Below are 17,886 nucleotides of genomic sequence, written 5' to 3' on the forward strand. Positions count from 1 at the left end.
GGTATCACCCCGATATCTGCTGCGGTCCTTCCATTTCCTAAAGCAGCCGCATCCCCCATAGGTATCAGCCCGAAATCTGCTGCGGTCCTTCCATTTCCTACAGCAGCCGCATCCCCCATATGTATCAGCCCGATATCTGCTGCGATCCTTCCATTTCCTACAGCAGCCGCAACCCCCATAGGTATCAGCCCGATATCTGCTGCGATCCTTCCAATTCCTACAGCAGCCGCAACCCCCATAGGTATCACCCCGATATCTACTGCGGTCCTTCCATTTCCTACAGCAGCTGCATCCCCCATAGGTATCACCCCAATATCTGCTGCGGTCCTTCCATTTCCTACAGCAGCCGCAACCCCAATAGGTATCAGCCCGATATCTGCTGCAGTCCTTCCATTTCCTACAGCAGCCGCATCCCCCATAGGTATCACCCCGATATCTGCTGCGATCCTTCCATTTCCTACAGCAACCGCATCCCCCATAGGTATCAGCCCGATATCTGCTGCGGTCCTTCCATTTCCTACAGCAGCCGCAACCCCCATAGGTATCAGCCCGATATCTGCTGCGGTCCTTCCATTTCCTACAGCAGCCGCATCCCCCATAGGTATCACCCCGATATCTCCTGCGATCCTTCCATTTCCTACAGCAGCCGCATCCCCCATAGGTATCACCCCGATATCTGCTGCGATCCTTCCATTTCCTACAGCAACCACAACCCCAATAGGTATCAGCCCGATATCTGCTGCGGTCCTTCAATTTCCTACAGCAGCCGCATTCCCCATAGGTATCACCCCGATATCTGCTGCGGTCCTTCCATTTCCTACAGCAGCCGCATCCCCCATAGGTATCACCCCGATATCTCCTGCGATCCTTCCATTTCCTACAGCAACCGCAACCCCAATAGGTTTCAGCCCGATATCTGCTGCGGTCCTTCCATTTCCTACAGCAGCCGCATTCCCCATAGGTATCACCCCGATAACTGCTGCGGTCCTTCCATTTCCTACAGCAGCCGCATCCCCCATAGGTATCACCCCGATATCTGCTGCGATCCTTCCATTTCCGACAGCAACCGCAACCCCAATAGGTATCAGCCCGATATCTGCTGCGGTCCTTCCATTTCCTACAGCAGCCGCATTCCCCATAGGTATCACCCCGATATCTGCTGCGGCCCTTCCATTTCCTACAGCAGCCGCATCCCCCATAGGTATCAGCCCGATATCTGCTGCGGTCCTTCCATTTCCTACAGCAGCCGCATCCCCCATATGTATCAGCCCGATATCTGCTGCGATCCTTCCATTTCCTACAGCAGCCGCAACCCCCATAGGTATCAGCCCGATATCTGCTGCGATCCTTCCAAATCCTACAGCAGCCGCAACCCCCATAGGTATCACCCCGATATCTACTGCGGTCCTTCCATTTCCTACAGCAGCCGCAACCCCCATAGGTATCACCCCAATATCTGCTGCGGTCCTTCCATTTCCTACAGCAGCCGCAACCCCAATAGGTATCAGCCCGATATCTGCTGCGGTCCTTCCATTTCCTACAGCAGCCGCATTCCCCATAGGTATCACCCCGATATCTGCTGCGGTCCTTCCATTTCCTACAGCAGCCGCATCCCCCATAGGTATCAGCCCGATATCTGCTGCGGTCCTTCCATTTCCTACAGCAGCCGCATCCCCCATATGTATCAGCCCGATATCTGCTGCGATCCTTCCATTTCCTACAGCAGCCGCAACCCCCATAGGTATCAGCCCGATATCTGCTGCGATCCTTCCAAATCCTACAGCAGCCGCAACCCCCATAGGTATCACCCCGATATCTACTGCGGTCCTTCCATTTCCTACAGCAGCCGCATCCCCCATAGGTATCACCCCGATATCTACTGCGGTCCTTCCATTTCCTACAGCAGCCGCATCCCCCATAGGTATCAGCCCGAAATCTGCTGCGGTCCTTCCATTTCCTACAGCAGCCGCATCCCCCATATGTATCAGCCCGATATCTGCTGCGATCCTTCCATTTCCTACAGCAGCCGCAACCCCCATATGTATCAGCCCGATATCTGCTGCGATCCTTCCATTTCCTACAGCAGCCGCAACCCCCATAGGTATCAGCCCGATATCTGCTGCGATCCTTCCAATTCCTACAGCAGCCGCAACCCCCATAGGTATCACCCCGATATCTACTGCGGTCCTTCCATTTCCTACAGCAGCCGCATCCCCCATAGGTATCACCCCAATATCTGCTGCGGTCCTTCCATTTCCTACAGCAGCCGCAACCCCAATAGGTATCAGCCCGATATCTGCTGCGGTCCTTCCATTTCCTACAGCAGCCGCATCCCCCATAGGTATCACCCCGATATCTGCTGCGATCCTTCCATTTCCTACAGCAACCGCATCCCCCATAGGTATCAGCCCGATATCTGCTGCGGTCCTTCCATTTCCTACAGCAGCCGCAACCCCCATAGGTATCAGCCCGATATCTGCTGCGGTCCTTCCATTTCCTACAGCAGCCGCATCCCCCATAGGTATCACCCCGATATCTCCTGCGATCCTTCCATTTCCTACAGCAGCCGCATCCCCCATAGGTATCACCCCGATATCTGCTGCGATCCTTCCATTTCCTACAGCAACCACAACCCCAATAGGTATCAGCCCGATATCTGCTGCGGTCCTTCAATTTCCTACAGCAGCCGCATTCCCCATAGGTATCACCCCGATATCTGCTGCGGTCCTTCCATTTCCTACAGCAGCCGCATCCCCCATAGGTATCACCCCGATATCTCCTGCGATCCTTCCATTTCCTACAGCAACCGCAACCCCAATAGGTTTCAGCCCGATATCTGCTGCGGTCCTTCCATTTCCTACAGCAGCCGCATTCCCCATAGGTATCACCCCGATAACTGCTGCGGTCCTTCCATTTCCTACAGCAGCCGCATCCCCCATAGGTATCACCCCGATATCTGCTGCGATCCTTCCATTTCCTACAGCAGCCGCATCCCCCATATGTATCAGCCCGATATCTGCTGCGATCCTTCCATTTCCTACAGCAGCCGCAACCCCCATAGGTATCAGCCCGATATCTGCTGCGATCCTTCCAAATCCTACAGCAGCCGCAACCCCCATAGGTATCACCCCGATATCTACTGCGGTCCTTCCATTTCCTACAGCAGCCGCATCCCCCATAGGTATCACCCCGATATCTCCTGCGATCCTTCCATTTCCTACAGCAACCGCAACCCCAATAGGTTTCAGCCCGATATCTGCTGCGGTCCTTCCATTTCCTACAGCAGCCGCATTCCCCATAGGTATCACCCCGATATCTGCTGCGGTCCTTCCATTTCCTACAGCAGCCGCATCCCCCATAGGTATCAGCCCGATATCTGCTGCGGTCCTTCCATTTCCTACAGCAGCCGCATCCCCCATAGGTATCAGCCCGATATCTGCTGCGGTCCTTCCATTTCCTACAGCAGCCGCATCCCCCATATGTATCAGCCCGATATCTGCTGCGATCCTTCCATTTCCTACAGCAGCCGCAACCCCCATAGGTATCAGCCCGATATCTGCTGCGATCCTTCCAAATCCTACAGCAGCCGCAACCCCCATAGGTATCACCCCGATATCTACTGCGGTCCTTCCATTTCCTACAGCAGCCGCATCCCCCATAGGTATCACCCCGATATCTACTGCGGTCCTTCCATTTCCTACAGCAGCCGCATCCCCCATAGGTATCAGCCCGAAATCTGCTGCGGTCCTTCCATTTCCTACAGCAGCCGCATCCCCCATATGTATCAGCCCGATATCTGCTGCGATCCTTCCATTTCCTACAGCAGCCGCAACTCCCATAGGTATCACCCCGATATCTGCTGCGGTCCTTCCATTTCCTACAGCAGCCGCATCCCCCATAGGTATCAGCCCGATATCTGCTGCGGTCCTTCCATTTCCTACAGCAGCCGCATCCCCCATAGGTATCACCCCGATATCTGCTGCGGTCCTTCCATTTCCTACAGCAACCGCATCCCCCATAGGTCTCACCCTGATATCTGCTGCGGTCCTTCCATCTCCTACAGCAGCCGCAACCCCCATAGGTATCACCCCGATATCTGCTGCGGTCCTTCCATTTCCTACAGCAACCGCATCCCCCATAGGTATCACCCCGATATCTGCTGCGGTCCTTCCTTTTCCTACAGCAGCCGCAACTCCCATAGGTATCAGCCCGATATCTGCTGCGAACCTTCCATTTCCTACAGCAACCGCTACCTACTTCGAAGCGGTCAGATATTACCAAGTTCCGAGTTTGGCCCAGGCAGTCAATGCCATCTTCAGATGACGGTAGTCACTGTAGCCTATGGGCTACACTTTGCAAAATTAACCTGATGAGGGTAACCCTCCTAGACAATGGCTACCGCACATGTGCAGAAGTACCGGCACAGGTGTGAAGAGACCACTGAAGCGGGCACTTCACTCTGAGCACATGGCAGGGAGCCCTTCTCCCTTTACGTGCAATTTAATACATTCAGGCAGTATGGTCACATCCTGCAATGCAATTTTTGGGCGCTATTATTGTGCCCAGATGGCACGGAGAATGTGATTATTGATAAAAGGGCCCCATGGATTTATAAACTTATTGTAGAATATGTATAGTCCACGTAGCACCTCAGCTGTAATAAATACATTCTGTATACAATACATTGGGGGCAAAGGTCAGCCGGCGTGAAGTATTCAATTTGTGGACAGTCGCTATGTCCACAATGAATAAATTGTCAGGAAACTGCAGACGGCCTAATCCCAACACAGCTGTAATGTCACTTAAAGCATTTTAACCACACCGGCATTATCATTTTTCACATGATGCTTTACGTTCATGATTATAGTTGTACTGATGAGATACAATTAAAATGCTTTAAGTAACATTGTAACCGTGTCAGTATTTTGCCGTCTGCACATTCACTGATGTATCCCCTCTAGGTAATTAATAATAATGGGACCGACAAATAACCCTATTTTGGATTATAGCATATATGTAAAACATTTCAAACCACTCAACTATAAAGTGTGGGGAATAAGTAAGATCAAAGAGTTTGTGGCATTCGGCAAGTCCAATACACCAACCGAGCTAATAGGTAAATCGTCCAGTTTAGGATTACTGGTAATGTTTGCCATCTGTAATTCCGTGTTGGTAATAGCAGATAAGTATTCTGAACCTTCGGCGTGTTACTTAAAACTGTTCCACGCGGCGGGGGCTGCCGACAGCTAAACTATGTGAGGTATAATTGTTCTCCTCTACTGTAGGTAGCGCCTTAACATTTTTAACAGTACATACAAATACAGGCTATAATTTCTGTCTCTTCAACACATCCCCCCCTTCAGTTATCAGCCTTCCTACTATTATACTATTGTATTTTCCAATCACAAAAGAATCACCCATTTTACGGATGGTGCCATGTATCTTTCTTCTGTTTGGACTTTAGTTCTTGTTATTGTGGCTACTCTTTCAGTCTAGCTTTATAGGACTTTTCAGCCTCCTGTCTCGAACGCAGTGTTCTTTGCACGTACAGTATAACAATTGTTCTGACCTTGGAGATTCATAATGGCATTCTCTTCCTTTTGTGGCACAAAGTTCTGATATATGTAATAGGGTATTTTGTACTTAATTCCACTGGACTTCACCTATCAATTGCCACCTCTCAGAGAGTCACACAAATGATTCCCGTAAACATGTGTTTTGGTCCAGTTGTACATTTTGCTGGCTGAATTTACACTACGTCCAAAGTTCTCTTACAGACATGGGCCCTCATTCAGAGCCGCTCGTTAGCGGCAGTACGCTCGTTCCGAGCGATGTTTGCACATCTGCGCATGCGTACGGTTTTTAGTACGCATGCGCGAACCAGTCAGTGCGGCCGAAAATCGTTGGTACGCAATATAGCGAGGGCCTGCTATTTTGAGTGACAGAATGAGGCGTATGTGGGTGGTAACAGGGGAAGGTGCTTGAAAATGGGGAGTGGAGATCCGAACGCAGGCGTGCTTAAAGGTCAAAATGGGCGTTTTATGGGTGTGCATATTTAAAACAGCAGCGTCATTGACCACGTCACTGGGTTATTTTATAGCCAGAACTGCTCGCAAATTTGTGGTAGCAAACACCAACCACAAGAATAGCGAGCAGTTCATACGCTGGTCGATGTACTCGATTAATCTAATAAATAGCGGACATGACGTAGGATGCGAGCGGCCAGGGGGCGTTTTTAACAAATAAACGAGCGTATGTTTTGCTCGCTCGTTCAGACTTAGAGGTGTGAACAGACTGCAATGTGCGTACGGATCATTTGAATAGCCACCCCTTGTTTTTAAACGAGCGACCACAAATAGCGAACGGCTCTGAATGAGGGCCATGGTTCATACTACGTCTCTGTTTGTAAGATGTAAATCTAGGATTGTTTCCTTGCATGTTGTAGCTACGCGAGAGAGACGCCATATGCTGGCAATACAGAATGCCACTACGAATCCCCTATTACAGGCTACTCATAGCCACTGCCACCAGAACCAGCATGTTCCTGGCGGCTCATACAACCTGCCTCCTGCGTCAGACCCACCTCTTCATACATCCTGCCTCCTGCTCCAGACACACCTCTTCATACAACCTGCCTCCTACACCAGACCCACCTCTTCATACAACCTGCCTCCTGCGCCAGACCCACCTCTTCATACATCCTGCCTCCTGCGCCAGACCCACCTCTTCACACAACCCGCCTCCTGCGTCAGAGCCACCACTTCATACAACCTGCCTCCTGCGCCAGACTCACCTCTTCGTACATCCTGCCTCCTGTGCCAGACCCACCTCTTCATACATCCTGCCTCCTGCGCAAGACCCACCTCTACACACAACCCGCCTCCTGCTCCAGACCCACCTCTTCATACAACCTGCCTCCTGCGCCAGACCCACCTCTTCATACAACCTGCCTCCTACACCAGACCCACCTCTTCATACAACCTGCCTCCTGTGCCAGACCCACCTCTTCATACAACCTGCCTCCTGCTCCAGACCCACCTCTTCATACATCCTGCCTCCTGCGCCAGACCCACCTCTTCACACAACCCGCCTCCTGCGTCATACCCACCACTTCATACAACCTGCCTCCTGCGCCAGACCCACCTCTTCATACAACCTGCCTCCTGCGCCAGACCCACCTCTTCATACAACCTGCCTCCTGCGCCAGACACACCTCTTCATACAACCTGCCTCCTGCGCCAGACACACCTCTTCAAACAACCTGCCACCTGCTCCAGACCCACCTCTTCATAAAACCTGCATCCTGCGCCAGACCCACCTCTTCATACAACCTGCCTCCTGCGCCAGACCCACCGCTTCAATGTCACAGTCACACGAAGGTGACATATCCCATCACAGACATTACACAAATGGGTGCGTAACTTACTACTGATGTGTCATCATACAGCGTGGCGTCAGTCGCACCAAACAGCCCCTCCGAGCACACCAAGTCCCGAGTGTCTCGGCACCACTGGGCGTCATTCTCGCTTTAAATGTGCGTCTTAGTCACGTAAATAGAACAACCTGGCGTGACAAAACCACATTGCCACCTTGCACTGACCAATTTTCGTGTGCGTAATTTGTACATCTGTGCATGAATAATATGATGCAGCGGCAGCGGCTTTTTCACACGCCAAGTTCTGTTTCGCTTCATCTGCGACTTTGTACGTATTTAAAACTAATCCTATGAGGTAAAACTAAGAGCCCAGCGCCTCTAGTACATTTTGAGTGGTGTTTCGATGTGTCTGTGATGCGAATAATATGCTAAATATACAGGACAGTAGTAAGTATCTCAGAGCGGCTCTCTCACGCCGGGCGTGAAAAATGTACATCCCTGCTAAGCCGGCACATATACACACAAACACATACTGACACAGGTCACATAAATTACAGGGGTAACTCAGGAGCTGCGCCTGCAGACTGGTTTCCTCCCCTCAGCGCACCACTTGCTATAAGCTGGTGCGTCAGACTCTACTCACCTAATTCAGCTATCTGCACGTACAGCACATAAATATTACCAGCATATGCTGCGGAGCATATATTTACATACACAGCCAAATAAGCAAGTGAAACAATTAATCAACGTAACCCATTGACTGCTGGCAGGAACTAAAGAAACAATCCCTAGAATTTCTTCCAGAACATTAGTAACTCCAAGCTGCAGACCTGCACGGAAAGGAAGAGATGCAGGAACAACTCCTCAGGGAGCAACGCAAGAAAATGGTGCAACCTTGCACCTGGACAGCCATGCAGATGTAATTGGTGCAGATACATTTATAATGTTTGCATGCAGGATACATATTTTCAGCTTTTTTTCCAGATATACATTATAATTACTTGTACAGATCTGAAAGATCCCATATAGGTGCTAGATCTTTAATCAGTCCCTCCCGGCCTTTATGTGTACAGACATCCAGAACCCGGGCATCAGGACGGTTAGAAGACAGGTATACGAAGGGAGGAGGATGAAGCAGTTCCCCTACTTGCTCTAGTGAAACTATTCAAGCTGCAGACAGGTACCTGGAACATATTAACTGCTATCATGGTATTGTTGCTATACAGCTTTACAGCTATAATGGGGGATCTTACAAGTAATTCATGATTCACATAAGTGTATATTAAAACGCTTTTTGTAGAGGGCCCAGCAGAATGACTGCTGTATGAGGTGCTCACGCGTTTCGTGGGCATGTGTTGAATGTGATGCAGTAACTTGAAGTGGACTTAAGTAGTTTTTTTTTTTTTTTTTTAACGTGTAGCAAGAGGTATAAGGAAACTGTGTCCACATTTAGGGCCTGATTCAGAGCCGGACGCTATTTGCGAACGGTCATTCAGAAAAAGGGGCCGGATATTTAAATAGAGCGCTCGCTCTTTGCGGTCTGTTGACGCCTCTATATCTGAACGAGCGAACGAAACATGTGCTCGCTATTTTGTAAAAAACGCCCCCTGGCCGCCCGCATCCTACGTCATCTCCGCTATTTATTTGATTAATCGAGTACATCGAAAGGCATCTGAACTGCTCGCAGTGCTTGTGGTTGGATTTTCCTACCGCAATCATGCGAGCAGTTCAGGCTAAGAAACAACCAAGTGACGTGGTCGATGACGCTGCTTTGTTAATTATGCACACCCTTAAAACGCCCGTTTTGACCGTTTGGCACGCCTGCGTTCGGATCTCCACTTTCAAGCACCTTCCCCTGTTACCACCGACATACGCCTCATTCTGTCACTCAAATTATCAGGCATTCGCTATTTTGCGAGCACATTAATTTCGACCGCACTGACTGGTTCGAGCATGCGTATTACGAGCCGTACGCATGCGCAGTTGTGCGAACATCGCTCGGAGCGAACGAGCGGCCGCTTACGAGTGGCTCTGAATCAGGCCCTTAGTCCTCAGTTCCATTTGCTGTTAGTTGGGAAACCTAGCTGGATCCCGGCACATCTGACCAGAAAAAAACCTAAATTAAACCTTTTCTTAAAGTGGAGTGTTAAGGCTCATATACACTTGGCGATAAATTGAACGATATGGACAATAACGATATAGTTATTGTTCGTCGCTTTCAATATCGTCCAGTGTGTATGCAAAATATCGTTAAAGGTGCGCGCTCCCACGAATCATTAGCGATGTCTTTCTCCTGAACTTGCAGGGCAACCTGACGATATCGTCAGGTTGTGCATGTTCAAGAATGAGGGAGGGTAGGGTCACTGAACGATATCATTCAGTATGTATGCTCAATTTCATTCCCGACATTGAGCCTGGCAGTGAAAACACTGAACGATATTGCTCATGGAAAGGACAGTAGATGCCTCCACTGTAGGACCCAATGCTTGGCGTCAGGAGCAGGTCCGCTGCACGCCGATGTCGTATCTGTTCCGGACATAGCGCTGGTTGGTAAGGGGACCACACAAGTATCTTCTCCTCTATACCCATGGTCAGCCGTTATGGTCAGACTGTTTGTGCTCACTCTATTAGTCCAGACAAGTTTAAGTAGCTTGCCCAACGGACTACCCACACCGGTAATAGTTCCTGCTTCGCCGTAGTCACCTGAGCTCCTCCTCATTGTTACGGATACCGGTTCCATATATTGTTTACTGGTATCTGACTTTAAATATCCATTTGAATACATTTCTTTGTTGCCAGCTCCTGACCTTGGAACTTGTAAGTTATTCTACTATTGCCAATGATGACGTTGTATACCGGATTTGCTTTATTATTTAACTGCACATTACATACCATCAGTGATCGCCCCTACACTGTTAGTATGCAGGCTACTGACATGCTTACGCATAATATCTCTGCGCACGTTACTGGGGCTCACTGGCAATTGAACACTGACTATTAAAAACCAACTTGCCATCATTTCCTGTGCAGAGGTTCTAGGTTACATTGAGCTGGAACAACAATCAATTACAACCTGATTTGTGTTCTATCTACTTATACACTTAATAATACCTTATTACTTATAAGACTACCTAGAACTGAAGTCTTGGGGGAACCTCAGTACTGGCAAATGTGCTCGGCTTTAGAGGAAAGGCGTCTGATGTCGGTGAAGGCTTCTATTAATGGTTCTTGAGGTTCTATTACTCCTCCACACATATTATTCATAACTAAGCCACAGGTCGACTTTTGCCAGGAAACGATGAGCCTTCATCTCAATCAAGGAGACAGCAAAGTCTCTCTAGACATCAGTGTTTCATCCAGGCTTATCTTACCAACACCTGCTGGCACCGACTAAGTTATGTCCTGGTTCTCCTCCACATTAAGACGTCCCCCAATCAGTCCCTGAGCAGGAAACCTTCAAGGTAAGACAAATAGTGCAACACTTCCAGCGCTAAAATTATCGAAAAATCACAATAAATTCCTTGAACTTGTTTTTCCTCTACAGCTAGTGAGCCCCCGGCCAACCTCGATCCTGTAACAGGCTGTATGATGAGTGTATGACTTCTTACCTATTATCTACAATAAAAATTACAGAACACTGTGAGAAACAAAAGCCTTTTTCCAAGTCAAGTATGCAAGTCGGGCCAAGCAGTAAAACACCATAAATTTTGGATAGGCTTGAACTTGGTAGCGGCTTTTTCAATTACTTATGAGTTATGAAAGACTGTGGAGCTCTAACTCGGGAAGGGCCAGGACGCTGTGAGCAGAATGCTAAAGGACCACTGTGTCATATCTGAAATGTGAGATTAGACGTCCTGCCCTTCATATTCAGTTTCACTGCTATACAATCCCCATCTCATTGTGTCTTCAGTGGAAAAGAAAAACAATATTTTGGCTTCTGCCTAGAACTAAAATATCATCGAATTCCTTGAGCTTTGCAAGAGCGGCTGATTGACTGAGTGCAAAACAAACAAAAGCCAACGGCATGGGAAACTAGCAATGGGCGTTGAGATATCTTGTGGCAGAATGTCCCTCTAATGAACAAATAAAAGACATTTGGGAAAAATGTAAAATGATCCGTGTAATACCAAGCTTATCCATACATGTGTGAATTAGTTGATATACCTATCCCAACTGTCCATCAGATCAGTTTTATCCTGTAAGGGCATTAAGCATTCCTATGGAGGATGGTGCTTCTCTATCACGCATCACTTTGAAAGCCACAACTAGTATGATTGACAGTCTTCTAGCTACAATAAACTCCTGTACAGGCTGCAGATTTACACACAAGCCAATTTTTTCGTGTTCAGAAAACCCCAAACAATGTAAAAGTGTTATACAAATATTACACCAGCCCAGACAATGTAGTAAATCTATTTTGCATGTAAATCCAGACAGTCACATAAAGATGTGATCTTTCTAGTTTGACATTATTTCACTGTGAGATTAGGTGACACATACTGACAGTCCCATCACAAGATAAAGAACTGCTGGGAATTGTGGTGATCTTGTGAGTTTGGATGATGAAAAACTGACCGCTGCTGACAAAACAATAGAAAACTACAACTTGGAAACAAAATCAGCAACAAAAATGTAGTTGATGTAACAGAGTGTCACAAAGATTCCCAATTTACCCATAGGTGATACATAATATCCGCTTATCGTATACAGGAAAGACAGAACCATGGTAACATAACACTGATAATAATCAAAACCACAGGACCAACCTGATTCGTGTCCTCCTGCCAAAGTGTTTTATTACCAAACACAGGGCCTGATTCAGCACGAGTCGCACAGTTGCGTTCGCACGCAGCCGGCCGATGTTTGCATTCTGCGCATGCATCGCTGTGCGCAAATATGCCGCTGCGATTGGGAAGCGATCACAGTGAGCATGAAGTGTCTTCACAGAGTGATTGACATGAAGTGACTGCTTGGGGGTGGAGAGGGGGGTGGGTCAGCAGAACGCAGGCATGTCTGTGCGTTTGAACACCGTTACAGAGGCGTGTATAATTAAGCCCCTACGATTGTATATGCTGGCAGAGGTCTAGGTGGCGACAGGAAGTTTAGCAGTTTGTGAGGTAGGGTCAAGTCAACCACAACTGTGCAAATGGTTCCGATGTTACAGATGTTTTCGCTGACTTGCGGATGCATGTCATGGGAAGTGGGCAGGCTTTATAAAGTGATGCGATTGCATTCATTAACATATTTTTCGCAGCTAGCAGGTGCGTGCGAATGTAGCCGTGCGATCCGTGCTGAATCAGGCCTAAAATACCTTCCAGCATTTAGCATACATGCACATTTTACACAGACAGCTCCAACTTGCCACAATTATGTTTAGTTTCCGACAACAAACACTGTAAGTATCTCACATTTCACATAATAAGATCCATTTTCATTACATCTTATAACAACATGAACAGATTATTCATTCTACAAATGTCTGAATCAATGTTATTTACAGGACTTTACATTGTGATCAATTTTGCTTTGTACAGTTTTGAACATTACATCCCCAAAAGACAAAGGGTCGTGGGATGAAGTCAGAGGGCAGAGGCTGGTGGGATGACATGAAGGGACAGAGGCTGGTGGGAAGTCACAAGAGGACAGAGGCTGGTGGGATGACACGAGAGGGAAGAGGCTGGTGGGATGATGAGAGGACAGAGGTTGGTGGGAAGACACGAGAGGGAAGAGGCTGGTGTGAAGTCACAAGAGGGCAGAGGCTGGTGGGAAGTCACAAGAGGCCAAAGGCTGGTGGTAAGTCACAAGAGGGCAAAGGCTGGTGGGAAGTCACAAGAGGGCAGAGGCTGGTGGGAAGTCGCAAGAGGGCAGAGGCTGGTGGGAAGTCGCAAGAGGGCAGAGGCTGGTGGGAAGTCACAAGAGGGCAGAGGCTGGTGGGAAGTCACAAGAGGGCAAAGGCTGGTGGGAAGTCTCAAGAGGGCAGAGGCTGGTGGGAAGTCGCAAGAGGGCAGAGGCTGGTGGGAAGTCGCAAGAGGGTAGAGGCTGGTGGGAAGTCGCAAGAGGGCAGAGGCTGGTGGGAAGTCGCAAGAGGGTAGAGGCTGGTGGGAAGTCGCAAGAGGGCAGATGCTGGTGGGAAGTCACAAGAGGGCAGAGGCTGCTGGGAAATCACAAGAGGGCAGATGCTGATGGGATGACACGAGAGGGAAGAGGCTGCTGGGAAGACATGAGAGGGCAGACGCTGGTGGGATGACACGAGAGGGCAGACACTGGTGGGATGACACGAGAGGGCAGACGCTGGTGGGATGACACGAGAGGGAAGAGGCTGGTGGGATGACATGAGAGGGAAGAGGCTGGTGGGATGACACAAAAGGGCAGAGGCTGGGCTGGTGGGATGATGTTAGGACAGAGCTTGGTGGGAAGACACGAGAGGGCAGAGGTTGGTGGAATGATGAGAGGGCAGAGGCTGGTGGGATAACACAAGAGGGCAGAGGCTGGTGGGAAGACACGACATCAGAGGTTGGTGGAATGATGAGAGGGCAGAGGCTGGTGTGAAGACACGAGAAGGCAGAGGCTGGTGTGAAGACACGAGAGGGCAGAGGCCGGTGGGAAAAGACGAGAGGTCAGAGGCTGGTGGGAAGACACGAGAGGGCAGAGGCTGCAGGGAAGACACGAGAGGGCAGAGGCTGGTGGGAAGACACGAGAGGGCAGAGGCTGGTGGGAAGACACGAGAGGGCAGAGGCTGGTGGAATGACATGAGAGGACAGAGGCTGGTGGGATGACACGAGAGGGCAGAGGCTGGTGGAATGATGAGAGGGCAGAGGCTGATGGGAAAACACAAGAGGGCAGAGGTTTGTGGAATGATGAGAGGGCAGAGGCTGGTGGGAAAACACGAGAGGGCAGAAGCTGGTGGGATGTCACAAAAGGGCAGAGGCTAGTGGGAAGACACCAGAGAACAGAGGCTAATGGTGTTATTGTATAGGGCTAGTGGGATGGAGAGACGAGATGAGAGGACAGAGGTTGGTGGGATGATAGGAGAGGACAGATGCTGGTGGGATGATAGGAGAGGACAGATGCTGGTGGAATGATAGGAGAGGACAGATGCTGGCGGGATGATAGGAGAGGACAGAGGCTGGTGGGATGATAGGAGAGGACAGAGGCTGGTGGGATGATAGGAGAGGACAGATGCTGGTGGGATGATAGGAGAGGACAGAGGCTGGTGGGATGATAGGAGAGGACAGATGCTGGTGGGATGATAGGAGAGGACAGAGGTTGGTGGGATGATAGGAGAGGACAGAGGCTGGTGGAATGATAGGAGAGGACAGATGCTCATGGGATGATAGGAGAGGACAGAGGCTAGTGGATTGATAGGAAAGGACAGATGCTGGTGGGATGATATGAGAGGACAGATGCTGGTGGGATGATATGAGAGGACAGATGCTGGTGGGATGATATGAGAGGACAGAGGCTGGTGGGATGATAGGAGAAGACAGAGGCTGGTGGGATGATAGGAGAGGGCACAGGGACTGTTGCTGTGATAATAAAGGACACCAGAATGATGGGTCACAACCAATACCATGCTGGCATCACTTACCCCACTGGAGAGGAGCCAGCTGCAGGTGCTCCAGGACAAGTTGATTTAACACTCCCTCCACGCTCGCCTCTCCGATACGCTTCAGAGATGGGTGGCAAGAAGTTAAGGGAAAACAAGTCATTGATCATAAATAACAGAGTTGGTGGCTCCCAATCCTGTAATACACAACAAGAAAGTAAAGTAACAAATAATAAATGTCAGTATTTGAGCGATTTCTATCATATAAATAAGTGAAGACTCACGTTGTGCCATGAAATATGTATGTTATTCATATCATGAAACATGAGCAAAGGGCCAGCTCTAGGGGTGTTCAACCAGTGCGGTCGCACATGGGCACCACCCATAGAGGGTGCACCCCTCCCCAACATTCCGATTTCAGCGGGACAGTATTCTCCCGCTGTTCCACCCATGGGACGAAGTGGCCCGCGGGTGGTCAAATCGGGAGGTTGGGGACCCCCACCGCAGCAGCTGTATGGCGATGCCAGACCCCCGGAGAGTGAATGGACGCAGCGCGCATGCACTGACGGGAGAGGGCTGGGGGAAGCCCAGACAGTGATCTAGGGTTGGGCTTTCCCCCCACAGCCTGACGTTATTTGGAGGCGCCTCCAAATAACATCACTTAGGGGGCATGACCTATGGTAAAGAGGCCACGCCCCCAATTTCAGGGAGTTAATGTCAGCCATCTTGGTTAGGGTGTATATATAAGTCATGCATGATGTCATCTGCCCCACTATTGGCTCACTGGTTGTCATGGTAACTGAATTTGTTTAATGATGTTCTAACATAGTTCCAGTAAATAGTGTTACACTGCGGTTGGTTAGAGAATGTATAAGTGGTGTTTGCTATTAAACATACCTATCTTGGGGAAAAAATTCTAATCATATTTTTGTTCAAGTTTAGATATGTAATTAGTCTTGAATGGGTGTCTTTGCTCAAATTATATATCATAACGTTTTTGAATCTTGTCTAATCAGTTAAATTGTATGGATGGTGTAGTACACATCCATGTGATCTCGCATTCTCAAGATTTAGTTACTGTATTTGTGGTCATTCTGTGGCCACAGATTTAACCTTGTTATCCAGGTTTAACCAGTGTGGTGTGATAGTTTTCAGATTAATCATCCACCTTAGTTCTTCTTTATTAATTCTTTTTAGGTAGTCCCCCCCCCCCCCCTCCCCAGTAAGTGGGTACTATCTGTATTCCGATTAGTTCTAAGTGACTCGGATCTTGGTTGTGCTCCTAAGTGTGTCCAGGCCTTTTCGGATGTTTCTGACATGTTCAGCTGCTCGTGTTTTCAATTTCCTAGTGGTTCTCCCAATGTACTGGAGTACGCAAGGGGAATATCAGAAGCAGACTGATTACATTGTCCTCGCCTATAACCTGGATAACTGTGTACATTAGGACGGAGTAAGTGACAGTGCAGGCAGCGTAGTCTCATACAGTGTATAATGGGGAATATCAGGAGCAGACTGATTACATTGTCCTCGCCTATAACCTGGATAACTATGTACATTAGGAGTAAGTGACAGTGCAGGCAGCGTATTCTCATACAGTGTATAATGGGGAATATCAGGAGCAGACTGATTACATTGTCCTCACCTATAACCTGGATAACTATGCACATTAGGAGTAAGTGACAGTGCAGGCAGCGTATTCTCATACAGTGTATAATGGGGAATATCAGGAGCAGTGATTACATTGTCCTCGTCTATAACCTGGATAACTATGTACATTAGGAGTAAGTGACAGTGCAGGCAGCGTAGTCTCATACAGTGTATAATGGGGAATATCAGGAGCAGACTGATTACATTGTCCTCCCCTATAACCTGGATAACTATGTACATTAGGAGTAAGTGACAGTACAGGCAGCATATTCTCATACAGTGTGGAATGGGGAATATAAGGAGCAGACTGATTACATTGTCCTCGCCTATAACCTGGATAACTATGTACATTAGGAGTAAGTGACAGTGCAGGCAGCGTAGTCTCATACAGTGTATAATGGGGAATATCAGGAGCAGACTGATTACATTGTCCTCACCTATAACCTGGATAACTATGCACATTAGGAGTAAGTGACAGTGCAGGCAGCGAAGTCTCATACAGTGTATAATGGGGAATATCAGGAGCAGACTGATTACATTGTCCTCACCTATAACCTGGATAACTATGTACATTAGGAGTAAGTGACAGTGCAGGCAGCGTAGTCTCATACAGTGTATAATGGGGAATATCAGGAGCAGACTGATTACATTGTCCTCACCTATAACCTGGATAACTATGCACATTAGGAGTAAGTGACAGTGCAGGCAGCGTAGTCTCATACAGTGTATAATGGGGAATATCAGGAGCAGACTGATTACATTGTCCTCACCTATAACCTGGATAACTATGTACATTAGGAGTAAGTGACAGTGCAGGCAGCGTAGTCTCATACAGTATATAATGGGGAATATCAGGAGCAGACTGATTACATTGTCCTCACCTATAACCTGGATAACTATACACATTAAGAGTAAGTGACAGTGCAGGCAGCGTAGTCTCATACAGTATATAATGGGGAATATCAGGAGCAGACTGATTACATTGGGCCTGATTCAGACCCACTCGCGAGCGGCTGTCCGCTCGCAAGTGGGTCGATGTTATGGACTGAGCATGCGCACGACGGAGGGAGCTCCGTCGTGCGCATGCGCCAGACGCGACGAGCGAAGGAAAGTCCTTCGCTCGTTGTGTCCGATCAAAGGGGGCGTGCTGTCAATGTTGATTGACAGCACGCCCCCTTTGGTGGGCGTGCCTCCCTGACGGGGGCGTTCCCACGGGAACGCCTCCCGTCAAAAGCCGGCCCACTGACATCACTAGTGATGTCAGTGGGAGTGATTTTGACTCTGATAGAGCCAAAATCACTCCGGAGCTTGCGGTTGA

At 48.8% G+C, this 17,886-nt stretch overlaps 1 protein-coding gene across 1 annotated transcript in view; it reads right to left on the reverse strand.

Moving 5' to 3' along the window:
• Positions 1–15,084, reverse strand: part of LOC148517336 (trafficking protein particle complex subunit 9-like) — a 368,047-nt gene extending 352,963 nt beyond the window's left edge. The window contains exon 1 of the mRNA XM_088478831.1: positions 14,964–15,084. Coding sequence (XP_088334957.1) covers positions 14,964–15,084 — 121 coding nt within the window. The remainder of the gene's footprint in view (positions 1–14,963) is intronic.
• Positions 15,085–17,886: the final 2,802 nt, after the last annotated feature.

The sequence above is a fragment of the Taudactylus pleione genome, unplaced genomic scaffold, assembly GCF_031769625.1.
Source record: "Taudactylus pleione unplaced genomic scaffold, aTauple2 ptg000219l, whole genome shotgun sequence".
Classification (NCBI taxonomy): Eukaryota; Metazoa; Chordata; class Amphibia; order Anura; family Myobatrachidae; genus Taudactylus; species Taudactylus pleione.